This window comes from Macrobrachium nipponense, chromosome 1, assembly GCF_015104395.2.
Source record: "Macrobrachium nipponense isolate FS-2020 chromosome 1, ASM1510439v2, whole genome shotgun sequence".
Classification (NCBI taxonomy): Eukaryota; Metazoa; Arthropoda; class Malacostraca; order Decapoda; family Palaemonidae; genus Macrobrachium; species Macrobrachium nipponense.
Genome location: NC_087200.1, coordinates 201,558,384 through 201,586,186, shown reverse-complemented (window position 1 = coordinate 201,586,186; position 27,803 = coordinate 201,558,384). Strand labels below are relative to the sequence as shown.

At 41.6% G+C, this 27,803-nt stretch overlaps 2 protein-coding genes across 5 annotated transcripts in view; both read left to right on the top strand.

Moving 5' to 3' along the window:
* Positions 1 to 27,803, top strand: part of LOC135220026 (uncharacterized) — a 425,700-nt gene that overhangs the window by 80,951 nt on the left and 316,946 nt on the right. The gene's annotated exons all lie outside the window — the stretch shown is intronic.
* LOC135220339 (hepatic lectin-like) lies at positions 189 to 17,750 on the top strand. The gene is made up of 4 exons (XM_064257566.1): positions 189 to 332; positions 4,673 to 4,781; positions 8,218 to 8,319; positions 15,830 to 17,750. The coding sequence occupies exons 1-4, from the start codon at positions 203 to 205 to the stop codon at positions 15,855 to 15,857; spliced, it is 369 nt and encodes a 122-aa protein (XP_064113636.1). The 5' UTR covers positions 189 to 202; the 3' UTR covers positions 15,858 to 17,750.

Here is a 27,803-nt window from a genome sequence, read left to right as displayed (position 1 = left end):
AAGTAGGGCTTTCAGTGTTAACATTAAGATTTCACACATTTCCAAATGAGCCATACATAAAAGGACTTAGAATGGTTAAACAAAATGGCATTCCAGCAGAAATGCACACATCTTATTTAAAGGAGCTTATTCAAGTGGAAACCGGTGTTTACTGATGAATAATTGTTTGTTCCTCACTTCAGCTTGCCCAGAAGGTTTCCAGATGTTTAATGGTTCCTGCTACTCATTTCGCAAGGATATGAAGGACTGGGAAAGTGCACGAGAATACTGCAAAAGCCTTGGCAGTGAGCTGGTCAAGATAACAAGCAATGCAGAGAATGAATTCATTAGAAGTAAGTACAAATATTTCTCTCTTTCGCTCCTCAGTATTTTCTCACTGAAGTTTCACTGGAAGGCATTCTAAACCGTTAAATTTAACAAAACCATATCTGAGCTATTTCTTCCCTTCACCTGCCTTCTTGTACGGTTGTTTCAACCTCTCCTTCCCACTTACATAAAACAGAAGGCAAATTTCCTTTTAATTACTTTCCAGTCCTTCCCACAATACTTAGTCCTTCATGAAAGTATCTTCTAAAAGTAGACAGGTTCATTTTCAATATGACTTGATGTTCCCAAAGTAATGCTAGGTGTCAGATCAATGTAGAAACAGGTATGATAATGCAGTTTCCCTTATTTCGCGGGGGATAGGTACCAGACACCAGCATTTCATAAAGTATTTTATCTTCACCAGGGGCTGATGCTTTAGTATTCTTCAAGGCGTCTTTGAGTTCCTGCAGTGTAAATTTTGCATTATATGGTTTAAAATTATTTTCACTTAAATCAAGAGAAATCTGGGTATTTCTAATGTCTTGGAATTCTTGAGAATAGTTCTCACTACTCGATATTCTCGAGAAATGTTCTAATTTTTCTGCGACCCTATCTGGTTGGGTAATTAGGTCACCATTCATCTTAAAGGTAGGCAGAGGTTCAGGGACAAACTTGCCATTTAGTTTTTAATTTTCTTCCAAATCGTTTTGGATGGTGGTTTTGAGCTAATGTCATTTATGTAGCACATCCATGACTCTCTTTCTGGCTTTTTAAAATATTTATTCTGGTTGGTCACAGCACATTGGTAAATAACTTTGGATTGTGCGGTTCCACTCCTCTTATACTTTTTATAACATTTTCTAGTGATCTTTCTCATATGTCATAATACTGCGGATTTTGTTCCACCAAGGAACTGCTGGTCTAGAGGGCTTTCCTTTCGTCGTTTGAATAGAAGCAACTGCACTGTTGATGGTAGTGTTATTAAAATCCTCTGAAATGGATGGAAATTATTTTACATTCTTCTCCATGGGAGCAGACTCGCTAAATTTCTTTCAGTTTGCTTCATCTACCTTCCATTTCAGGAGGTGACTCAGATGGCTGATTCTTAACTGATTTTATATGAATTAGGAAGTGGTCACTCCCATTTGGATATTCATTAACTGACCATTCATGATCAATATACAAACTAGATGAGCAAACACTCAGATCAATAGCCGAGTATTTATTGGAGTACATATTACGATACGTCATGACTCCATTATTAAGTAAAGTGATGTCATGACCATCCATAATACCCTCCACCACCCTACCCTTTGCATCTGCCATGTTCCCTTCCAAATGAGGTTGTGAGCATTAAAATCTCCAAGGAGGAGGAACAGAGTAGGAAGCTGATTGATCAGTAAATGATTATCATTATAAATGAAATCCAATTCCAGAGAAAGGTAGATGGAGCAGACTGTAATCTGCTTGTCTGAAATGAAAGTTACAACTACAGCTTGGAGATCTGTATTAATTGATAGCAAGGAGTGTTGCAATGACTTGTGCAAAAATTGCTGCACCTCCCTTAGCTTGAACTTCTATTAATGGTGGAAGATTATATATGCTGTAATTTAATCCAGGATTATATTGTGTGCCACTAAGCTTAGTTTCCTGGAGACACAATGCCTGGGTTACGGTCATGGAGCAGTACCTTCAGCTCTTCGCTTCGGGCCTTGAGAACTCTACAGTTCCATTTTAGTATTGATATGAAAACTAATTTTTGGGCTTGGTGGAAGGCCCTTTGGAATGAGCCCTCTCATTTACTCTCTTCGGTTTATGAGCATTATCAAGAGATGATTTGGAAAAGACTGATCTTGACAGATTTGGTTTATTATCTGTTAATTTACTAATGCCATCTTGTTTCCCTTTCTTGTCAAATTGTTTGAATTCAAGCTGGGGTTCTTGCATCGAGCTTAGTACTTCATATCTGTTACTAGGTAATGCAAGTTTAATTGGATTTGATGGAGGAGAGGATGAGGGGGAATGTCTCCTCTTTTGGTTTTTTGCTCCTCAGTCACCATTAAATCAGGCAAGAGATGCAGCCTGAGACAATTCAAATGTGGTTGGACTGAGTACTATCTTATCTCCCTTGGAGGCTTATGCGCTAGCCTCCACAGGTCGAGCACCTGGCCCAGATCTGGGCCATTACCACAGGGGTTGATGAACATGCTACATTAGAGGGTGCTGCCACTGCACCCATAGTGGTAGATAGGGGTAGTGGCTGAAGAATTTCAGCATAGCTCCTAGGTTGTTGTCCTAATTGTCTTTGTGCAAAACCAATACTTTTATATGCTCTGCATCGGCTTTATTTAGTACAGACAGTTCAAATTTGTATATTTCACAATTTTTATTATTGGATTTACGTTCCAGATGACAATTCACACATTTTGCTTTTCTATTACGTTCATCATGATGGGCACCAGAGCAATTTATACAAATTTTAGCATTTTCGCAGTTTTTTTGACGAGTGGCCAAACTGAAAACAATGACAGCACTGCATTGGTCTTTGCTGGAAAGGACGTTTTCGTACCCTTTCATTTTCAAATATGACATGAGAAGGCACTTCAGCGTCTACGAAGGTTAAAATGATCGTGTTGGCAATAGCTGCCTTTTTCACTCTCCAAACCAAAGTGGGGGCTCATTTCGAGAATTTCTTCTCTCATGTCATAAAGGCCTTTATTAAACGTTTAGTACTCCTCTCCCATAACTAAAGCTTAAGTGGGGTTTGATCTTCGTAATTATTTCATCACTTTTATTCTCCAACAAGGTCAGTACGTATATAGCTATGCTTGGGTTGTGGACTTGGCATGAATATGAACGGTGTTCTTCCCAAAACAAAAAATATCACTGCTCCTTATTCCTCCCAATTTTTTCTGAAGGAACCAGCAAAATTTGTAGTAGTTATAATGTTCCTCCTTGACTGAAGCTACCAGCCACATAGGAGGTTTACAAGTTCTTACTTTTGTAATCTGCTTTCTCTCTGGTTTATCATGAGCCCATTTAGATAGCAAATAAACATCCAAGTCTTTGGGGACTTTGTCCATCAAGGCTCCTCATGTCAAGCTTGACCGATTTGTATGGCACCTATCATACAACTAGCCTTTAGAGCCTCATCATGGTTACGAAAGGTAACCCAAGCTTCCCATTCAAATTCACTATCAATAAAGCTCATCCTGATTCCTGCGACAGTTCCAAATGATTTCAAAGCAGTCAAGATCATTCCATAATCGCAATTGACTGGTAAGTCTTCCATATGGAGCATTCTCAAATTTTTCACACAACCTGGCAGTGTTGAGGATTTAACTTTGGATGAAGATTTCTTGGAGAAGTCTGTGTTCTTGATTGAAGTTGTCATCAATGAAGCATGGCTAGAGGGTCCTGGGGAAGGGAAGTCAGGATGGGATAAGATTCATTATTACTGCTTTTTATCAATTTATTTTTGGAGAAGTCATCAACATTTGGAGAATTTTGAGTCTCCATGGTGGGTGCAGAGGTCATCATCTGTGCCAGAAGAGCACCATCATTGGGCCCAAGGGTACTGAATCCTTACAACTACTAGACATAAACATTTGAGATTAAAAAGATATCATCAGTCTTTCATGGAGTTTAATCTTCCACCAATGGGACAAGTGAGAAACCAACTCCAAAATGTCTGCGTCCTTACACTACCCCATAGGGGATGGTACAACATGATTAGAATAGCCCAAGTGTAAGCCAAACCTGCTTGATAAGACTGAGAGTATGACAAGAATACAATCATCCCCAACCTAATCACATTATGGGCAAACCGGAAAGAATGCCGAGAGTCCTATACCCAGAACCAGACCCCCGTGGAATCTGTGGTCCAGTCCTTCTGAATAGTTCCGCCTAAAAACTCTCAGGTCCGAACTTTATCGGGCAGTTGATGGTCCCACCACGGTTCTCACTATTTAGCTTTGGATATAAAACCATTCCCAGCTATGATATCTTTTCCTACTTGTCATGTCCAATAAATTTTTTAAAAATTGGAAAATTCCACAAAATTACTCCAAATATATATACAAAATATATGAGATTCTTGGACTCAAACCCGGGAACTAATTCCTGGAGTACAAGAGCCCCCTCAACACGTCGAGGTGGTCCCACATCGAGGGGGAGTAGTAGCAGAAGAAGTACTAGTAGGCTCTGGTAATCTCGATATCTTCACGAAGTGTAAAATATATCAAAATTGGCTTTTCACAGGATTTGATTAAACTGTGCCAGAAGTTTGACAGCAGATGATTATATTAACAGTCGTACATTTGTACATTTCATGTAGGTGAGTATTTATAGATTATCTTTTCAACAGATCAAACTGTAATTGATTACTGGATTGGACTGAATGATAAGGACATTGAAGGCCGTTTCAAATGGTCTGTGGATAACAGCAGTATTCAAGACAATGGCAACTATTCAAGGTGACTATTCTATACTATATTTCTCTTGTGTGAAGTACATCAAATAAAGCCAGGCAGTAAGAGGTATCATAGAATTTAGATAACTAATTAAGTATATGAAGAGGAAATCCTTGAATCTGAATGGCAGTTAACCAACCCAGCAGTAGACCTTGTCATAATGATCAGTTTATACAGACACATTCAACAGACTCCAATATTGTTCACTCACAGAAAACGTCACTTTGTCAGATGAACTTCCTCTCTCATTGTTATTTTTGCTATTGCACAGTCTAAGCTTAACTATAACAGAAGTAAGTATAGTACATATGTAAACTTTAAAATGGCTGACGAATAATAGTTCCATGTAATTGTTTTTGTTTTCTCTCTCTCTCTCTCTTCCTCCATCAGTCTTACTGAAAGCAGAATACATCAGAACAATTTGGCAGTAACACACGTAGTGTTACATGAGAATCTTTCAAGTATTTTTATCCAGAATTAATGACAGAAATGGGAGGTTGCAGTGTATGTTAGCTATGTCTTCATTCAGCACTAAAATTGGATCCAGTGGAAATCATGATACATCCTGCAACATTCTCAGAGGGCTTCCAGAATGCTAGTGATAAGAAAACTTTCACATCTAAAATAGCTAGTCTGATTTGTGCTTGATGCTTCATGATTAAAAAGATCTACGAATTTCAATAGAATTAGGGAATTTCTCCTCTTTGCTTTTATAGCTTATAGTTTTCTGAAAGGAAAACACTCTATTACCTCTTATATAAGATTATCTTTCACTGCATGCTGGAACTGGTAAAAAAATCTGGTTACAAGGTGATTAACCAGGTGGTTAACAAGTGGAGATGGGGCGTGAGTAGGAAAGTAACTCTCTCACCAACCAACACCTTTGCTTTTCTTTCAGCCGCAGTAGAGAACAGTTGTGTACTATGCAGCTCCTGGCCTCCTTTTGTCTTTTTTCTTACTGTATGTGTGTTGCCTGGCATTTTGTATTTTATTCCTACAGAATCCTTCATAGAGATCTGGCATTCTTTCAATATTTTAGTTGTAACTTTTCATAATATTGTTCCATCTGTCGCAAAATGCATTGGTTTCTTGTGGAAATGTTTTTGAATGTTTCATGAAAAGCCATCATGCTTTTTCTTCTTTCTTGTTGGGAATATTGCCCTCCAATAGGGGCTTGCAGTATTGACTCTCATGCCAAACTCTTGTAAAGGGTTATGTCATCGGTCAAGTTTATTTTGCTAACTCTTAATGTCAATTTGAGGCATATGTAGATGTAAAGTGAGTTCACAATGTTACTTCCTCTTCACTCTTCCTTAATTGACATAGCTGTTTTTGTTCGCAATGCTAGGTAGGCTGCTGCTGCAAGCAATGTCACTTTCTAGCACCAGGTTTAATACTGCTCAGTTTGCTAAGAGTTCCAATTTGGCTACAACTTTATCAGCCACTTGTTTGCCTCTTCCAGCACATGATACACCACCTGCATCTTTCCACTGGTATTTTCAAGGGCTCCTGAGAGAATAAGTGTTCTCTCAGTGTAGCAGAAATTTAGTATATTTTTCAAGTTTCAGCAAATGTGCATTAAGGAGAGAGACATTTTCTATGATTAGTATCATAGAAGGGGTTCTCTCCAGCCAGAGCTAGTTCCAACAGACTGCAGACTTTTCCTTTAACCTTAGCCAAGCCAGGACCCTTTCAGCATTTGACATAGAGGCTAGGGCTTGTATTTGCAGGCTTATATCTAATTATGTTTGAATTTTCCTCCTCGTTAGAGATGTCTATACTTTTAGTGTAATACAGTCTCGGTCTCTTGGGAACTCTAGTCCACAGTACCTTATGTTTTTTAAATAGTTTCTCAAGACAGCTATTCCATAATTAGACAGCCATTACTCTTAGCCTGTTCTTTCCTGACCGCAATGTATAATTTGGGATCTTTTGGCTTTTGTTAGGGCAAGGGATGCTCTCGTTCCATCTTCTCGGTGGGAATGGTAGCTCATAGCTTATCTCATTTGAAGAAAGTTGAGTGTTTCCTCGATTCTTTCCTCCAAATCTATGGTGGAGATCTGGATGAGATATGACTTTGCCAGCCTGTTTTTTAATGTACTTTCTAAGATTATCCACTCCTGGTTAGGGAGTATATCCTCCTTTCCTAGTACTGATTAACAATCAGTTGCGCAAGAACTTTTCTTGTGACTTAATTTGTATTCTTGGATGATCACCACCTCTGAAGAGGAGGTTGGTACCTTTCCCATGGAAGGAACCTTAAGTCAAGGGCATCAGTCCATCCCTCACTGTTTGGTCAAGATTTTTGAGTTCCAGGTGATGAGGGGGTCTCTGATTTATCAGCCTCATCACTCTTCATTCTACCAACTGAATGTTGCTCAAGAGTCATAAATACTCTTCTTTGGAATCTGGATGCCTCTCCAACAAGTTGTGTAACCACCTGAGCTCCTTTTGGACAAGGCTAGTACCTTGTCCTATGTACCTAAGCCTAGTGTAAGCCTGGAGGTGAAAATGGAATGAATGGATTCCATTCTGTTCTGTTTCCCCTCTTTTGAGAGCAGCACCTGGGCCAAGGTACATTCTAGAGTCTGGCAATGGAAAGATGATTCCATTTCTGGAATCCTCTCATGGTCAATTACTGGGAAGTGTTTCCCTTATCCTCTCTCTTATAACAAGGTGGGGGGGGGGGGGGGGATAGGTAGATTTCAATCCAGCATCCTTTTCTGGTGTTTAACAGATCCAACCTGACTTCTGACATGAAGTCTTCTGCAGGAGTCATCATGGTTCACCAAATGGTTCCTTACTTGATTTAGAAGGAGCACTCAGGCCTAGTCAGGGCCCTAGTACTTTGGCCACCTATTTTTCCAATCGGTAAGGGTTACAGCAGCCATGACTTCCCTTGTTTACAAGGCAACCAGGATCATGGCAATTCTGTGGTAGTGGTTCTCAGCTCCAATCAGCTGAAGGGAAGGGACCACCCACCTAAGGGGTAACTCTCTATATAGAAGGTGAAGGTTTCTATTCCCGTAGGAACAAATAACAAATTTTTAATAAACACTGCGGCCATGGGAAAAGTTGGTGAGTGAGGAATAGTCCCCTTGTTACTAAGTTTTTGTCCTGTTTCTAATCCAGATCATGCTGAAAGATACTCCTATATGATAGGCTCTGGTTTCTATGCCTAGGAAAAATATAAATTATTCAAAAATATTTTATTGTTTAGTGATCCCATGATATATTCTGAAGGTAAATGAATGCCCTTTATTCTGGGTTATTAATCAGTATGAAACCTTGAGTTGATATACACATGCATGTATAAAAACATACAAACACACACATATATCCAACAGAGACAAAAAATTACTAATGTTCTTGATACATTCATCATACTTTAACATCCCATATTAACGTCATTGTAATTCTAATTATTCGTTACTTTTAGATGGGCAAGCGGGCAACCAGACAACGACGATGGGATCCAGGACTGTGGTGTAATTTATTCTACCGGTACTTGGGATGACAGAAACTGTATTTACGGTCACTAGTAAGAATAATTTGTAAACTTGATTATTATTATTATCATCAAGTTGCCTTGCATGTATGAATACAGTCTTATGAGAAAGAGAGAAAGGCATATCTCATAAAAGGAGAGAAAGGCATATCTCATAAAAGCAGAGTACCTATCTTGTATAGAAATCGATCCCGTTCATTATCAGACAAAGCTCAGTCCTGGGGACTTGGTGAGAGGATTATCTGTTGTTCCGGAGACATTAAACGAAAATGGGAAACATCGGAAACGGTTGCAAAGGAAGCCAGTCCACTTCTTGTGTTCTGTACAGGTCTTTCATTTTCAAACATTTGGTTCTGATGTCCAGACAATGATCCTTGCAAAAAATTCAATAAGATAATCGACATTGCCTAATCCAAGTGTTTTTTATAATGAATTTGCATGGCAGTGGCACATTGATGCAGCTGTATTGAGATATTTGCGATGGCAAAGGGTTCTCTCTCTCTCTCTCTCTCTCTCTCTCTCTCTCTCTCTCTCTCTCTCTCTCTCTCTCTCTCTCTCTCTCTCTCTCTCTCTCTCTCTCTCAAAACAAATAGCCCAATTTTAATTGTCAGTTATCAAACATGTTGGCACTTGTTACATAAAAATGTGTACTTTTACAGATAAAAAAGATTTGGTTGATTTCATCATGCATACCCATAATAAACTTTGACACATGAGTCAACCGAGGGCTCTAATGTTTGAGGCAACTTCCCAACTTCAGGCATTTGAAAACTTCAAGCAGCAAGTCATAAACTCTGGTGAAACAATTGGCTAAATGCATTAATGAGATTATTGTTGGAGAGACTGAGAGTATTTTGCTCTTGGAGTTGTTCCCTTGAAGAACTTTTCTCTTGTTTTCAGAAATATGACATTTTTATGATAAAATATGATTTTATGTATACTTACCAAGTAGTTACAAGCTATAGTTTCTAAACCGTTGGCAGCTAGAATTTTTTAAATTCACAGTAGCGCTAGTTGGTTTTGGTCAGGTGATACCCCCTGCCCACTATTGGAGGAGTGAGGAACCAACACCATATGAAAATCAGTTGTTTATGCCCTATTATCCATGTGAGGGGAGGAGGGCGGGCTTTGATCATGTAACTACTTGTTAAGTATACATAAAATCTTATTTTATCATAAAAATGTCATTTTTATGTATGCAAATTACCAAGTAGTTGCATAGCTGAATCCCACTTGTAGGAGGTGGGATCCATGGATATGCTCATAACTTTCAAAATTTAATAAATACAAAATATATATTTAGTTCTAGCATCCATGCAGATGCTTGTTGGTTCCTTACCTGTTAAGAGAGCTGAACAGTTGATTACTGCCTCTGGAAGTTGCTCATCTTAACTCATAGGGACGTGGCGGTATAGCCATGGCTCGTACTCTAAACAGTGGGACCCATGCAGTTAAGGAATGTCTGCGGCTACCATGGTCAACCAAAGGATGCCCCTGCCCAGGGTGCAGTACCAAATAACATCATGTTACCAGAGTAAAAACATATCACCTTCACCATAACCATTATATTCATACCCGAATCTACACTTGACTGAAGGGTACTCCTAGTACATCCATAGTACCTCCAGGCTCCCCTAAAAACTCAATAACCTCGTTCAAGGCGAAGAGATAGGCTAGGAAGGTATGACTTCCTACACACCCTTACCCAATGCTGTGCCCGCCGCTAAATACGGACCTAGGGTACTGCAATTTTCATAGACCGTTTCAATATCACGCAAGTAATGAGAGGCGAACACTGATTTACATTTCCAATATGTTGCTTGTATAATCGAGGCCAAAGAGAGATTGTGTTTAAACGAGAGAGAGGTTGCCACTGCTCTTACCTCGTGAGCTTTCACTTTGAGTTTATTAAAGTCAGTTTCTTTCACTTGTGAATGAGCATCTACAATTATGCTACGTAAGAAGAACGCCAAAGCGTTTTTAGACATCGGGCATGCTGGATTCCTTACCGAACACCATAAACGAGTGGACAGGCCTCTAACTTTCTTTGTCCTTTATACATAACATTTCAGAGCTCTGACTGGGCAGAGTAACCTCTCTTCTTCTTCTGGTCCTACTAAGTCTGTGAGGTTTTTGATACTGAACGAACGAGGCCACAGTTTGGACGGGATCTCGTTTTTTGCCAAAAACCCCAAGGTTAATGCGCAAACCGCATTACCCTGTGCAAACCCTATTCTCTTGTCCATGGCATTTATTTCGCTCACTCTTTTAGCTGTAGACAGGGCTACTAGGAATAGGGTCTTTCTTGTCAAATCTCTCAACGATGCTCTTTGCAACGGCTCACACGGCGTTTCCAACAGCCACTTAAGTACTACATCTAGGTTCCAAGATAATATCTTCAAACCTTTGGGTTTTTCATATTGAACGGACTTAATGAGATCTGCAAAGAAATCTCTATTCGTCGATACTTCCAATCCTCTGTGCATGAAAACAGATCCCAACATTGTATTATAACCTTTGATAGTCGCAGTACACAGATTCCTATCTGTTCTCAGATATAATAGAAAATCTGCTACTTCTGTTATAGTTGTTTTAGAAGATGAAACATTATGCTCTTTACACCAGGCTCTAAACACAGTCCACTTTGCCTGGTAGACTTTACTTGAAGATTCCCTTCTGCACTGAGCAATAGCTCTCCCTGCTTGTCTTGAAAACCCCTTCGCTTGCAAGAGTTGTCGGACAGTCTGTAAGCGGTTAGGGACAGAATGGATAGTCCTTGATGGAACCTCCTGAAGTGGGGTTGTCTGAGTTGATCTGTTCTCTGAGGAAGTAACCTTGGCCAATCCACTAGGTCTAAAAGATCTGGGCACCATTCCTGCGCTGGCCAGAATGGAGCAATGAGTCATCAAAACGCTGTGATGTGTTCCAAATTTGTTGACGATTTCTCTCACCATCTTGAATGGAGGAAAAGCGTACAAGTCCTTGTTTGACCAGTCCAAAAGCATTGCATCTGTCGACCATGCTTTCGGGTCTGGGGCTGGTGAACAGTAAAGGGGGAGACGATGGTTTCTTGCTGTGGCAAACAGATCTATCATAGGTTTCCCCCAGAATTTCCACAATTCGAAGCATACCACTGGGTTCATCATCCATTCCGTGTGAAGTACTTGCCTCCTGCAGCTCAGTTCGTCCGCAAATACATTGAATTTTCCCTAAATGAACCTCGGTATTAATGTGGTATGATTCCAATTTGCCCATAACACCAGGTTCCTTGCCATCTCGCAAAGAGAAAACGAGTGTGTCCGTCCTTGTTTCCTTATGTACGAGAGCGATGTCTTGCTGTCCGAATGTATCGCCACTACTTTGTTGCGAACTTCGTCCATGAACTTCAGCAATCCCCAGTGGATGGCGGTCAGTTCCTTTCGATTTAGATGCCACTGTTTTTGTTGTGCATTCCAAATGCCTGATACTTCCTTTTCCCCCAGAATCGCTCCCAACCTTGATCTAATGTGTCTGAAAAGAACACTAGGTTGGGGGTCTGCGGGAGGAGGGATCTCCCTTCTGCAAGTCTGTCTCTTAACTTCCACCATTGCAGTCCTCCTTTATTTCCTTGGTTTGTGAAATACGGAACATGAAAGAGTACGGAAACTTCTTTCTGTTCCAGTTCGCTCTGAGGAAGAACTGTAGGTTCCTCATATGCAGTCTCCCTAGTGTCACGAACTGTTCTATTAAGGATAGTGTGCCCAAAAGACTCATCCATTCCTTTGCAGAGCATTCCTGGAGAACTAGAAATTTCTCTACCTTCTGTAGGAACGACTCGATTCTTTGTGGGGATGGAAAAGCCTGAAAACTCACTGAGTTGATCCTCATTCCTAAATAGACTAGTTCCTGACTGTGGAGTAACTGCGACTTTCATCTGTTTATTAACAGTCCTAGATTCTGAGCTAAAGTCAGGGTTTTCTGAAGGTCCTCCGTGCACCTCTCCTTTGTTTTTGACTGGAGAAGCCAATCGTCCAAGTAAAGGGATATCCTCATCCCTACTAGATGTAACCATTTCGCAATGGGAGCTAGCACACTCGTGTGGGGAACACTTGTGGTGCGGTCGAAAGCCCGAAACACAGCGCTCTGAACTGGTTTATTTTGTCCCTGAAGACAAAACGCAGAAACCTCTTTGAGTTTTGGTGTATTGGAATGTGAAAATATGCGTCCTCCATATCGATGTAGATTATCCAATCCCTTTGAAGGATTGACGAAAGAACAGACTGATTCGTCTCCATCTTGAACTTTGTCTTTTGCACATAAAGGTTCAGAGTGCTTACGTCCGGATGACTTGGGGACAACGAACAGACGAATGTAAAAACCTGGGGTTAGTGGCTCTTCTGCTAACTCCATTGCTTTCTTTTGCAAGAGGGACAAAACCTCCTCCGAAATGGAGGATGAATTTCTTTGAATTTTCTGAGTAAGCTGTCAAAGCTATTGGAGAGCCTGATAACGGTGGCTTTCTCTTGAACGGAATATCGTATCCTTCTCTTAAAACCTTTACGAGCCAAGGTTCCCCCCCCCACTTGCTTCCCATTCTTCCCAAAATTGATGGAGTCTCACTCCTACTGGTGCATGAAGGACTGATACACTACTTCTTGGTCGAGGGGTTGGTTGAGGATTTTTTTTATAGATTTAAAGGGTGAAAAGTGCTCTGCACCTTGATCTTGGGAAATATCTACCGAATCCCCTGCCCCAAAAGGGTTGTCCTCGGCTGGCTGGCGAGGGGCGTACACTAGGGATATTTTCTCTAGTCCGTTTCGTGGATTGCGAGAGAAGATCCTGTGTTGCTTTCTTCTGCAATCTGAGGCAACTAGCACTACTGTCTCTTCTAGAAACAGGTGTTTCTTATCCAAGGGGGAATACAGCAAGGCAGACTTTTGAGTACGAGATACTCCCTTGGATGTAAAAGAACACCACAGTTCTCTCTTCTTTAGGATGCCTAACATGAAGAGAGAGGCTAGTTCTGCGGAACCGTCTCTAATCCTCTTATCTAAACAGGAGATCACTCCCAAAATGTCTGCAAAGGCTTCCTCATTCAACATTGAATAGCTCTTGAGTTTACGTCCCAAGGCTCCTACTGTCCAGTCCAAGAAACTGAAAACTTCAAATACCATAAAGATATTTTTAATAAGGTGGTCTAATTCTGACGCCGTAAACATGATCTTGACCGAGTTGAAAGCCGACCTTCTCGTCGAGTCAACAAGTGCAGAGAAGTCTCCCTGGGCGGAGGCAGACAAACCCAAAGAGAGAGCTTCTCTGGTTTTGTAACACAAATTTCTCCTCGTTGAAAGACGAGAAGGAGGGAAGCAGATCCCTCTTATCCTCAAGGCAAAGGTTAATTTCCTTCATGTAAGAAGACACTGGAGACGTGGGAGTCACTGGCGAGAACGAATCTGAAAAATTTTCTACGAAGTAAAAAAGCAAGGCTTTGTAGATAGTGAGAGAGACTCTTTATCCTTCTCTTCTCCTTTCTCTTCTTCTTCGGCTGAAGAAATAGGTGATAAAGTCTCTATAGGTTGGATAGGGGGTGCCGCATAATGAATAAAGCCCAAAATGCTGTCTAACTTATTCTGGATGGCTGACAGAGAAGGATTGGGGGCAGCCATCACCTGGAGTCCTATCGTAAACCCGAAGCTGAAATTGATGACACAGACTGTCTGTGCACTTCACACTGGTCCCTCTGTGCACTTGGTTCCATGTATACTTGCGGATGCTTGGGCGCTAGTGGGCGCTAGCGGATGCTCGGGCACTAGCGGACGCTCGGGCGCTAGCAGATGCTCGGGCGCTAGTGGGCGCTCTTGGACGCTCAGGTGCTCGTGGATTCTCGGGCACTAGTGGATGTTGGGGCGCTAATGGATGCTCTGTTGCAACTGTATTACTGAGTGCCAATGGTCGCTCGGGATCCAAAGGTTGCTCTAATGTCGCCGTGGAAGTTCCGGGTGCCAAAGGCTGCTCTGGCGTGCGGGCAAACTGTGGCACCAATGGGCACTTGGGAGTCAGTGGGTTCTCATACTCTGAACGCTGAACCTGTCTCCCAGGAGTCTCATGAATTACAGGAGAGACTGATGGGAGTCTTACCTGTCCTTCAGCAATACAGGTGTGAACCAGTGCTGAAGACATCTCCGGAAGTCAACTCTTCCCCGTACTCTTCACCTCCGAAAGTCAAAGTCTGCCAGAGGAAGACTTTCTTGACAATGACTTAGACCTAGAGGATGCGATCCTCTCACTACGACGTCCCTCTCCTGCCGTATCCTAAGAGAATCTCTCTGGAGAGTCCCAAAAACTACACGAAGGCTGTTCTTTTCGGAAAGGGCTACCCTTTTTACGGGACTGGAGAGGGAGACAAATTACGAGCCCTCCTTTTCAATGGATGAGACTCGTCATGGAAACGCCACCGGCGCCTTGGAGAGGACTCCCTGGAGCTTGAAACGCTATACAACAGCGGTGGAGCTGGAAGCACTAGACAACAGCGGTACTCCTTTAAAGACGCCTTTCCAATGGCGCTCTGTTGCCATCTGGGATTTGTCAACAGAATCGCCTCAGGGGGCGACTGCTCGTAGGCAGACCCCACTGACCTCCCTTCGGCTACCAGTATGCCTCCTCCCAGGTTCTGGGGAGTTTGACAGGGACCTTTGCCTAGGAGAATCAGTGGGCCGAACAGTCACCTCCTCCACAACACTTGCACTTGTACTAGGGTTTTCACGGACACTCCTAATTTCTCCATTGCTTGGAGCATGATCGAAAATTTGATCTACTCTTGCCTCTAAATTGGCCACAGCATCGGGTACGGGTGAGAGAGAGCCAAAATTACGACTGGGAATGACAGGTGGTGGGGAAGGTTCAGGAAGAGACAAATTATCAGACAATTCCTGACTAACAGCTTTTTGATTTAGCTCTAGAAGCCGCTTTTCTCTTTTTATCTCTCTCTAACTTGTTCATGTAACTAGTCAAGATCTTCCAAGTTCTTTGATCCCAATTAATATATTCGTCACATGTTTGATCTGGTGTACAAGTCTGTCCCCTACAACCTGTGCAAACTGAAAGTGGATCATTACCAGCTTTAGCGATCCTGGTATTGCAGCCTTTACTGCAATACCTAATCCCAGATGAACTAGTGTCTGACATTATGTAGACCACGATGCAAAAGTATTTAAAACTATTTCAATTCCTAAATAGCTACTCACCGAAAACAAAAGCTACCAATATTCAGAGTACTTCACCAAATAACTCCAACAATGAGCAATGGTAAAGAATTCCAAAAATTCAGCTGACTACTGAAACTGTGTTAACAGTATCAGCCGGTAGAAAAAACTGATTTTCGTAGAGTGTTGGTTCCCCACTCCCCTGATAGTGGGCGGGGGGGTATCACCTGACCAAAAAAAACTAGCGCTACCGCGAATTTCAAAAATTCTAGCTGCCGATGGTTTAGAAACTATAGATATGTAACTACTTGGTAAGTTGCATACATAAAAGCTTTCATTTTAAAGAATGACATTTTTTCCAGCTTCACCTGCGAAAAACCAGCCTCTTAACTTCCCTATAAGATGGATTAGCAGCTGTACCTCTGCAGGAACAGTTCTCAGCAATTAGCACATGTTGCAATCTGCACTGAACAAGACAGGATGTCATGAACTGACCCTCCTACAGGTATAACTTCACAAGAGATTAATTAGAGAAATAAAATAGGCAATCTAGTTCCAAACTCTTCAGAGATGATAAATATCTTGAATAGAAATTCCTGTATTCCTAAGACATTGAGAGTGGCACACAAATCATCTTCGTTTTTTTCTAGTTCCAGTCTCTTCGTTAACAGTAAGAATGGACTCGATTTGCTCTGCTGAGTTAATAGCTAAGGTTAGATCAATTTAGAGAGGATCAGGGAGCACCATTATGTCTGTGTCTAATGTTAAGGTCTATGAGAATATAATTACATTAGCTAAAAGTTAGATAAAAAATATTAAGAATTACTTTGAGAGTGAATCATGACCATTTTTGCTGAAGATACATAACTCCTCAGGGCTCAAAGTGAAATATAGCTCTTTTATTTATTTATATTTTTTAACACTTGCACTTTTTACTAAATTTCACAACTGACAAAATCCTGGAAGCAATGGAAATCATGAGAGATGAATTGTCATTTAGAGTTCCATGTGACACAAAATGAAGGCCGAACTGAGTTTGCTGAAGATGACAGGTTTGAAAAATGTACATATTGACAAAGTTCTTACTTAGACCACGACACCATCTAGTTTTATGATATTTTAACTGAAGATTGGGTTTTAGATGTGAACAATTCATAACTTTACTATAGGAATAGAAAATTATTATAGCTATCCATCCCTCCATTTTTGGGACTTACTCATAGAGGCACTGAGAGAATTTAAAGCATTAAAAAAACACACAAAATATTTAAGCACAAGTTGACTTTTATTCGGGAAATAACAGTAAAGTTAAGAAAACATGTGCTTACATTACTGCTTTTAAGGACATTACTTGTAATGTAGCTTGAATATATCAATAAAGAAATAGATGTCATTAGGCCACAGGCAACAGATTAACACTTCCTGATATTGTATTACATGTAGACGATGCCATGAGATCGGCAAAGCAAAGAGTTTTTTCTGGCAATAAAAACAGAAAAACACTAACCCAAAATATTTGTACTCCAAAAATGTGAGAACTTTCAAGATATTCTCAACCTGCTAAAAAATACTTTGATGTTAGTATTCCATTAAGAGGACTGATATAATGAAAAACCATAATAAAGAACTCTCATAACAGTGCAAAGAATTTTTATTTCAAATTCCAAGTAATTCAAATAATAAAACATATGTTGGTTAAATTGGTAAATCACTCAGCAAGAAAGCTGAACACCACAAAAAATGTACAAGATATGTAGTACAGGATAATAGAGCAGTTTTTGTTATTAACTGGGCAGGTCTTCAAACATTCATCTATTCTAATAAAATGTTAACACCATAGTTGAGCCTAGTTGATAAAAGCATGCTTTCAGAAGAATATGAATATTAACCTAGGGATGTAGAGTATATATTTGGTCCACTTAGCTCAAAACAAGAAATTTGTAAAATGTCTAGATTTTAAGGAGTGAAGTTAAGTTGGGTCCATATGACAAGAAAACATGAATGTTTAACTATGAAATAATCCACATTTGGCATCTTAGCTTTGCTAAGAATATAGCACTTCCTCTCTCTACCTGAAAATATCAGCCTATTCTCCATAGGAGTGAGTAACCCTTTTCCAACATGTAAACAGTCAGAAAAAGATTGCTCACTGCTGCTCTTGGCAGGGGTGAGCAACGTTATAAAACTGTTTACATGTTTGCATGTGCTGACATAAGTAATGTCCATTTCCTATACGCACTATGCACCAGTCCTTTGGAAAATACCTTAACAGCTGAAAATGGTCAGGACCTCATCTTCTGTTTCATTTATCCTTGTGGTAATTTGTCGATTCACTTGTTGCTGTTAATATAATACTCTCATTTTACACCGAGACAAGGACTGATGTGTACTGGTTGAAATATAGTGGCTAAGTCAACTTTTTGTTTCTTTTATGGACCTTTCTTAAGTGTGTATATATATACATATATATGTGACAGAAACATCATCCCAACACAGAAGTGGGAAAAGATCCAAAGATATATATATATATATATATATATATATATATATATATATATATACACACACACATATATATAATAATATAACTATATAATAAATAAATTATATAATATTATATATATAAACATAATATATATATATATATATAAATTATATATATATATAGATATAGATATAAACAAACATAAACATATATATATATATATATATAATCTATATATATATATATATATATATATATATATATATATATATATATGATATATATATATAACATATATATATATAACATATATATATATATATATTATATATATATGACTCATAGGGATAACACCCAGCTCTCAAATAAAATGCATGAGCGCTACTAACTGACTCACACCAGTCATAAAGGAAGTTGGAACCTAAATACTTCTGTACATGAGTATTTACCTGGGCAGGCAGCAATCAAACATTTCATCAAGTTTCATCAAACTTCCCGACCCACCAGTACAGTGTCCCAACTGGTTTTCATTAGAATTACCCCTTCTGTGTGAATATACTATATAGGCAGTCCCGGTCATCAGCAGGGTGCTGATAAGCGAACACCGCCAGTAACTGAAACTTGGTGATTCATGGTGCTTATAACACGGAGTTTCGGTTAATGGCGCCTCTTCTATGTTATGGCACTAACTAATTACCAGCACCTTATGGGACTGATAACCGAAACTTGGCCTGTTATAGCGGCATAAATTGCCAAATTTAGCCATAAAACTGGATTACCATGAATCGAGTTAGCTGATATATAAATATAAAGTGTCGTCATAGATCCAGTACAAATTTCGTCACACTTGCTTTCTGATTCCACACTTCTTGCATGCTTTGTTTAGTAATTATCAACATACTCCTTCCTCCACAGAGAATAGTCAAAGAGATATTTACAAATACTATTACAGAACACACTGCAATGCTACACAGGGAGAGATTTCTATAAATAACAAATGATCATTTTGACAATGAGTATGTAAAAAATAAAAAAAAAACAGCAGAAAACTATTGATGAAAACCATTTAAGTAAATCTAAATTAAACATAATCGCCCCAGATTCATAACGACACCCTTTTAGAAAGGGTGAGCGAGTCAGAATATTCTGGCATGTCCAATTTAGCAGCTCTCTGGTATTTTAGCAATAATTTACCTTACAAATAGCGGTAAAGGAACGTATTTCACTGGCGACACGGCTTCCTCGCCCTGATATAGATTTTTCCTACATCAAAATCCCTTTTTTAAGTCCAACTGGGCCCCTGTAGGCTCACAGGGCCAGCGCTGGTTTCTGGTTTCTTTGGCCGACAGCCAGTGGGGAAAGGTCCCGATGCCTAAGACACCTGGCCAGTGTCTTAACCCTCCAGTCTGAAGGTTGGTACCTATACCCCTATTCACCTTCTCAAGTTTTCAGACCACTAGGTCAGCAGGCCACCGGGTTTATACATTGGTACCATCCAAGGCATCAGTGAGCAGCGGGATTTGAACCCCAGTCCTCTTGATTGGTAGGTTAAGCTATATGCAGATATTAACTCATAATATGATTCATTTTATAATAGTAAAAATAAGTTGGTGATATATTACAGCAAAGGTGCCCTTCTAAGTGTTGAGTATTGTCTAAGATTATTTCACGTACTAATAAAATTGGAACAAAATTAAAGACTAATCACGTAATCACGGAATTCTTTTCCCTCTCTCTCTGTACTGTTACCTGACAATGAGATGAAACTAACCATGGTATGCTATATCTATTTCAGAAATGACGAATGAAATTATAATTCGGTATTCAAACGGCTTAAGATGAAGTTGGACATCAATATTACAACATGCTTCTAAGTTTCTAATCTTCGTTGAGTACTTTTGGATAAAAATATGAAATCTCACTACCTTGCATATCAAAGTAATAGGAACCAATTCTTCAGCAAAATAGTATTCTTGGGGTGGCAAGTTAATTGAAAATGTTATTTTTGAGCTTTAATATCACTCACCTTACTGGTGAACACCATCTGAGATGGGCAATGAAAAATGATCTCATTTAACAGAAAAAGTCTGTCTGCCTTGCAATTCAGAAGGCAGCTGAAGTTAGGGAAGCCTAAGGCTAAGGCCCCACCAAATCCGTCTCGGCGCGTCGCGTGCGTCCAACACGGCTATCCGTCTACAAGCGTCTCCATCTTCTGCGCGTGTGGCCCAACCAGACAAACGAGTGACGGTTATAAGACGGACAATTCAAACTTCAGCAGTACTTGCCGTTATGAAGGGAGAGCGCGAGGTATTCCTCTGACTCGGTGCTGTCAACCAAATTAGAGGCGTTGAACAGTAGGGAAATCTGGACTTATGACATAACTTTAGATGAGGAAAGCGTGGAGAATATGCAAAACTCTTTCATAAGTTACGACAGCATCCAGACAAGTTTTTTTTTTTTTTTAATATTGTCGGATGCCACCAAAAACCTTTGACTTAATTCACGAGGGCATTATATCTCGAATATCAAAATTTAATACCAATTACAGAAGATCCGTATCAACGTAAGAAACTTGTAGTAACTCTGAGGGAAGGATTACTGAATTTTGAAATTAAAGTTGCAATTTATTTTATTTAATACAAAAATTAAGATACGTAGAATTGAGTGTGAACTGAACACTTTGATACAGGAACTTCTGAAACAAAGATATTTACATAAATGTATCCATTAGAATATGATACATTAGAATATAATAAAAAATACTTTAATCCTTTATCATAACCACAAATCATCACATTTGATTATAACTCAAAGTTGGGCAGGTGGTTCAAATGCAGGTGTTGTAGGTCTACCACAATTTCTTCCTTCATGCGGACCCCAGCTCGGAGACGCACGTCCACGTGCGGCTAAAAACAAAATGTTTTGTTCCTTGCGCGTCCAGTCCGGTAACGCACGACGCCGCGCACGCTCATGCACCGTGTGGGGCCACTAGTGTTTGAACTATGACAGTTGATCGAAACGCACTAAACGCGTAGCCGTGTTGGACGCACGCGACGCGCCACGACGGATTTGGTGGGGCCTTAGCCTAAGGCTCAACTGACTATGAAAAACAATACATATAATCTCTGTGGTAATCTTCCTACTCGCTTGTCAGAACATCATGGACATCACAGAAGATATACTTTCAAACGTTTACCTATACAGCTACATCTCCAAAAATGTGTATCTGAAGAAGATTGTTCTGACTCTGAGCTGGAAATTAAATGTTCAAAGGAAAAAAGGAAGCATAGTCATTCAAGTTGTGATCATCAAGACTTGTTGCCTCAGCATGAGTACATATTTTGTGGAAAGAGTAAAAAAGATTGGCCAAAAATATGAAAACCTCATAAGACTTGAATCCAAAAGCCAAGAGGATGCTATTAAACTAAGGGCTGAGGTCATCCAGAATGCTAAAATTATGTCGCACAGAAGTGTTGACGTTGTGGCAAAGGAAGCAAGGTATCATCTTGCCTGTTGCCATCATTTCGTCCCTCCACAAAGAAGGTCCAGGTTTTGAATCAACTTCAGCAGCTGAGAAGCCATGCAAAATGCTCATGAGAATTCATTTAGATATACATATCTGTAAATATGTGGAGGACTCAATCATTCAGGGGGCCAACATTGAAAGGGTAACAATACTGAAAGGGAAGTACTTCATGTATATGTTTGAAAATCATAGTTTTACAACAGTGAATGCAAGACAGATAAACTGAAAGACAAATTGGTGAAACAAATTGGGTTGAAGATTCAGCTTTGGAGACCTAACTATGGCAGTGAACTTGTGTATTCAACTGATGTCCACCCTGGTCAAGCTGTAGAAGTTGCTTTTGAAGTTGCTGCCTCTGACTCTAGGCTATTGGAGGAAGCAGCTTTTGTTATTCATCAATTAATCATCTCTTCCCTCAGGTCTTCAGATGAGCTTCCTTGGCCCCTCCCCCACGCAAAGTGATGAGAGATCTCACTCCCACTCCAGCACTACTACAGCATTTCATGAAGACTAGTGTTCGATATCTGGAAAAACAAAAAGGTTGCCTCATTGAGTCATTGTGTCATTATTATGTATGCTGTCACAAATGGACAATGGGTTAAGGTTACCTCCAAGCACTAACTTTTGGCCATAACTCTGTCAAAGATCAGCCTGGTCCTTGACCTCTGAATATCGACAAAGAAATGACATCTCTCATTCATTTTTGGTTTGATAACTCCACTCATGGTCTTACCTATCAAGAAAAACTCATCACTGCCAATACCAACAATGACATTGATGATCATATACATCCTGCTGAAAAGCCAACAAGATCAACTGCTCACAAAAATGATATTGTTAAACTACAATAAAGTTTTGTACATACTTACCTGGCAGATATATACTTAGCTATAGTCTCCGACGTTCCCGACAGAATTTCAAATCTCGCGGCACACGCGACAGGTAGGTCAGGTGGTCTACCTTACCCGCCGCTGGGTGGCGGATGTACGAACCACTCCCGTAAGCTTGTCAGATTTTTCTCTTCCACCTGTCTCCTGAGGGGAGGCTGGGTGGGCCATTAATCGTATATATCTGCCAGGTAAGTATGTACAAAACTTTTATTGTAGTTTAACAATATCATTTTTTGTACATGAACTTCCCTGACGAGTATATACTTAGCCGCTGATTGGCACCCTTGGTGGAGGGTAAGAGACAGCTCAATAATACAGGTAAGACGGGAAACAACTAATGTTGTAGGATATAAAAACCTTGGTTCTCACCTTTTCAGGATGAAGACTTCATAGATACTATCTCTGAGTCTGCATTGCCTGGAGAGCTACAGCTAGGACGTGACCTGATGCTGAAAGACTCTCGGATCTACCACTGGGATATGTGATCCCCTATTGTGGTAGAATCCAAGTCGGATGCTGTTAGAGGGACCTTGTCCGCTTACCTAACAGATCCTTACCACTACCTCTGCAAGGAGCCAAAACCCACCAGACCACCTAACCAAAATACAAAGGGTTAATATTACGACAAAAAGAGGTGCCTCCTGCAACCTCTTTCAGACAACCAAAAAACAACAATATAAAATATAGGGTAACATATAAAAAATTTACACAGGATAAGTTTCAGCTCCCTGCCCCAGCACCGAATCCGCCGATACGAAAGGACCCAAGGCGAAGCATTTATCATATGTGATTTTTACATCACGTAGGTAGTGGTTTGCGAAAACCGATTGGCATCTCCAAAAAGTCGCCTCCATCAAGTTCCGCACAGACATATTTTTTCTGAATGCAAGCGAAGTTGCGATGGCTCTCACCTCGTGAGCTTTCACTTTCAGTAGTCTAAAATGATCTTCCTTACAGGCAACATGTGCCTCTGTAATAAGGCTTCTCAGAAAAAAGGAAAGAGCATTCTTCGACATGGGCCGAGTGGGGTCCTTTACGGAGCACCAAAGTACATCTTGATTAGCCTTAAGTTGTTCCTTCCTCTTAAGGAAATTACTTCATAATTCTCATAGGGCAAAGAGTTCTTTCAGGCTCTTCCCCACCCCTACTAGAAAAGATAAACTACGAACTTCAAAGCTCCTGGGCCAAGGGCGTGATGGGTTTTCATTCTTTGCAAGGAAACTTGGAAGAAACGAACACACCATAGAATCTTCCTTAAACCCTACATTGCCCTCAATAGCTTGGAGCTCACTCACTCTTTTAGCTGTAGCTAGGGCCAAAAGAAGATAGCCCTTCTTCGTCAAGTCCTTGAAAGAGGCTAAGCCAGGAGGTTCGAATCTAGACGATCCAAGGAATTGTAGGACTACGTCTAGATTCCAGTTCGGTACTACATGAGGACGCTTAATGGTTTCAAATGATCTATAAGATCATGCAGGTCCTTATCATCGGATATATTTAAGCCTCTATGCCGAAATACCGCCGCCAACATACTGCGGTATCCCTTAATAGTTGACACAACCAGATGACATTCTTCTTTGAGGAAAATAAGGAAATCCGCAATTTGGGTCACAGAGGTACTGGAAGAGGAAATGTTCTTCCTCTTGCACCAACGTCTGAAGACATCCCACTTTGACTGGTATACACGCAAGGTGGAAGGTCTCCTCGCTCTTGCGATTGCTTTAGCAGCTGCTGCTGAAAGCCTTTCGCTCTGACCAAACTTTGGACAGTCTGAAACCAGTCAGACTGAGAGCGAGGATTTTTGATGGTACCTGTCGAAGTGGGGTTGTCTGAGTAGATCGCTCCTTAGCGGGAGCGATCTTGGAAGTCCACCAACCATTCCAGTACCTCTGTGAACCATTCTTGGGCCGGCCAAAAGGGAGCGATTAAGGTCATTCTCGTTGAATCGGACTCTACGAACTTCTTGATAGTTAGCCCCAGGATCTTGAAGGGGGGAAACGCGTAGACGTCGAGTCCGTTCCAGTCTAGAAGAAGAGCATCTATTGCTACTGCCTCTGGATCCGATATCGGAGAGCAGGTAAGGATCCAGCCTCTTGTTCTTTGACGTGGCAAAGAGGTCTATGTGTGGCCTGCCCCATAACTTCCACAGGCTCTGCATACATCCATGAGTAAGGTCCACTCTGTGGGAAGGACCTGATCTTTCCTGCTGAGGAGATCTGCTCTTACATTCCTTTCTCCCTGCACGAACCTGGTGAGAAGCTTGATTCCTCTTTCTTCTGCCCACAGAAGAAGGTCTCTTGCTGTCTCGTACAGGGAGAGAATGCGTCCCCCCCTGTTCCTGATGTATGCCAGAGCTGTAGTGTTGTCCGCGTTGACCTGCACTACCGATCTTCTGACTTTGGGCTCGAAAGCCTTCAGAGCCAACCACACAGCCATCAACTCCTTTCTGTTGATGTGCCAGGCTACCTGGTCCCCCACCCAGGTACCTGACACTTCGTTGGTTCCCAGAGTTGCACCCCACCCCATGTCCGACGCGTCGGAGAACAACACCAGGTTGGGGGTCTGTGATTGAAGAGACAGTCCCTTCGCAAAGAGGTTGGGATCTGTCCACCATAAGAGATGTTTCTTGATGTCCTGGGATAACGACAGGGAGAACGTCAAATCCTGAGAACGACGACTCCAATTCCGATGAAGAAAGAATTGGAGCGGTCTCAGGTGCAACCTTCCTAGGGAAACGAATTGCTCCCAGAGAGGAGAGTGTCCCAGCAGACTCATCCACTCCCTCACTGTGCATACTTCTTTCCCTAAGAAGGTTGTTACTCTCTCGAATCCTCGGGCTATCCTTTCCTGCGAGGGAAAAGCCCGAAAACTCAGAGAGTTCATCTGTATCCCGAGATACACACACTCTTGCTCGGGAATTAGTGATGACTTCTTGAAATTGACGAGAAGTCCAAAGCCTTCGTCAATTCTAAAGTTACTTGTAAGTCCTTCAAACAACGATCTTCTGAATTGGCCCTTATTAGCCAATCGTCGAGGTACATGGATATCCTCACCCCTTTCAAATGAAGCCATTGAGCCACATTCCTCAAAATCCCCCGTGAACACTTGAGGGGCGCCTCGAGAGGCCGAAACCAGAGCCCTGAACTGAAAAAATTTTCCCCCCCATCATGAATCTGAGAAACTTCCTCGAGGAAGGATGGATCGGTACGTGGAAGTAAGCGTCCTGTAAATCCAAGGAAACCATCCAGTCCCCTGGACGAAGTGCTGCCAGCACTGATGAAGGCGTTTCCATCGTGAAACTTCTTCTTTTCTACGAAGAAGTTCAGGGCGCTTACATCCAACACCGGTCTCCATCCCCCTGAGGACTTCGGAACTAGGAAAAGGCGGTTGTAGAAGCCCGATGAATGATGGTCTGTCACTAGTTCGATAGCCCCCTTCTCCAGCATCTGATCTACTGCTAGATGGAGAGCTTGATTCATGATGGGGTCTCTGTACCTGGCCGTCAGTTCCCTTGGATGGTCGTCAAGGGAGGTCTTTCGACGAAAGGGATGAGGTAACCTCTCCTCAAAATAGAAAGGGTCCAAGGATCCGCCCCTTTTTGGGCCCAGACTTCTGCAAACTCTAAGAGTCTGGCGCCCACCGTTGTTTGAAGGACTTTTGCCAAGTAATTTGGGGGCTTCTTTAACAGACTTGGCGAAAGTCTTACCCCTTCTTGAAGCGTTCTACGACCTCTAAACGTAGAATGGTTTCTTGATGAAGATGCCCCTCGAAAGGGTTCTCGAACACTTGCCTTTTCCTTCTTAGCCTTGGTAGGGAAGGAAGGGCGAGGTTTTCTTGCCGACTGTGCCAAAAGGTCCTGGGTGGCTTTGGCCGAAAGTGACCTCGAAATGTCCTGCACTCGATGTTTCGGGAACAACTGAGTAGACAGAGGAGCAACAGCAAAGAAGACCTCTGAGCATGGGAGACCGACTTCGTTAAGAAGGAACAATAAACCGACCTCTTCTTCACGATCCCGGCCCCATAAAGGGAGGCGATTTCACTCGCTCCGTCTCTTACTGACTTGTCCATACAAGACAAAAACACACATAAGATCATCTGGTGAAATTGACTCTGGCACTTCAATTTTCTTGGCTAGGACTCCCAACGACCCAATCAAGGAAGTTAAATACTTCTAGCACTCTAAACATACCTTTGAGCAAATGATCCAATTCATTCATTGCCCAAGTCGTCTTAGCAGAGTTAAGGGCAGTTCTCCTTGGTCGAATCTACCAGCGCCGAAAAATCCGAATCAGCCGAAGACGGTAGACCCAATCCTAAGGGCTCTCCTGTTTCGTACCAGAAACCAGCGCGTCCTGATAACTTTGAAGGAGGAAAAGCGAACATCGTTTTCCCCGCTTCTTCTTTGGAAGATCCAATCCAGGAACCAAAACTCCTCAGTGCCTTCTTCATAGAAAGAGTTGGCTTCATCTCACACAAGAACAACTCTTCGCTGTCTTCGCCGTTGAAAAAAGTGAGTGAGGAGAAGGAGGAAGCCGTAGGCGTAAGGGAATCCCCAAAAACTTGTAAAAAGTAAGCTCTGTCAAGCTTCTTGGTAAGAAGAAAGACAGCAGCAAAGAAGTGTTCGGTTCCTCATCCGAACCTTCTAGGACGTCTTGTCAGAGGCTGAGCGCGGGAAGAATCCTTAGGTGACGAAGGGATCCTAGCAGGAGTTGAGCGAGAGGTTGGAGAACGCCCTCTCTTAGAAGAGTTCACATCCACTGGAGAACGATGAGAAGATCTGGGAAGTCTACGATGAGACTCCCTCTTCGAGGTATACGGAATCTCAGCCGAAGGGAGAGGTAGGGCTTCCTACTCCGAGAATCCTCGGAAACATCCACAGGGCGCTTACGAGGAGGTTCGAGCGCCTACTATACTCTATGCACCTATCCTGAGGCGAGCGGCTGCCAGGAGAAGAGCGCCTATCGAGAGCAGAGCGCTTGCGCGGCTCTCCATACCTGTCCAGTTGCGTACGATCAACGGAAGGAAAGTTCGACTGGAAGGCGAAATGCGCCTACTAGAGAAGGCTGCTTGCGAGACTCTTGACGTCTAACAAGAGGGTAACATTCAGGAGAAGGGCGCTTCAAAACTAACGAGCGCCTACTTGGAGAAGGGCGCTTCCGGGATTCCTGGTGCCTACCAAGAAGACAAACGGTCAGGAGAAGTGCGCCTAGAAGCGGGAGAGCGCCTACACGGAGAAGGGCGCTTGAAAGACTCTTGTTTGTCTGCCCTTAGGAGAATAATCAGGAGTATGACGCCTTAAAAGAGACGAGCGCCTACTAGGAGAGCTATGTGCAGTAGGCTCTTGAAATCGAAAGAGAGCCAGGCGAGCGAGGCGCTCACGCAAGCGAGGGCGCTCACGCGAGCCCCACCTTCATACGAAACCTCCTCCCCATATGAAG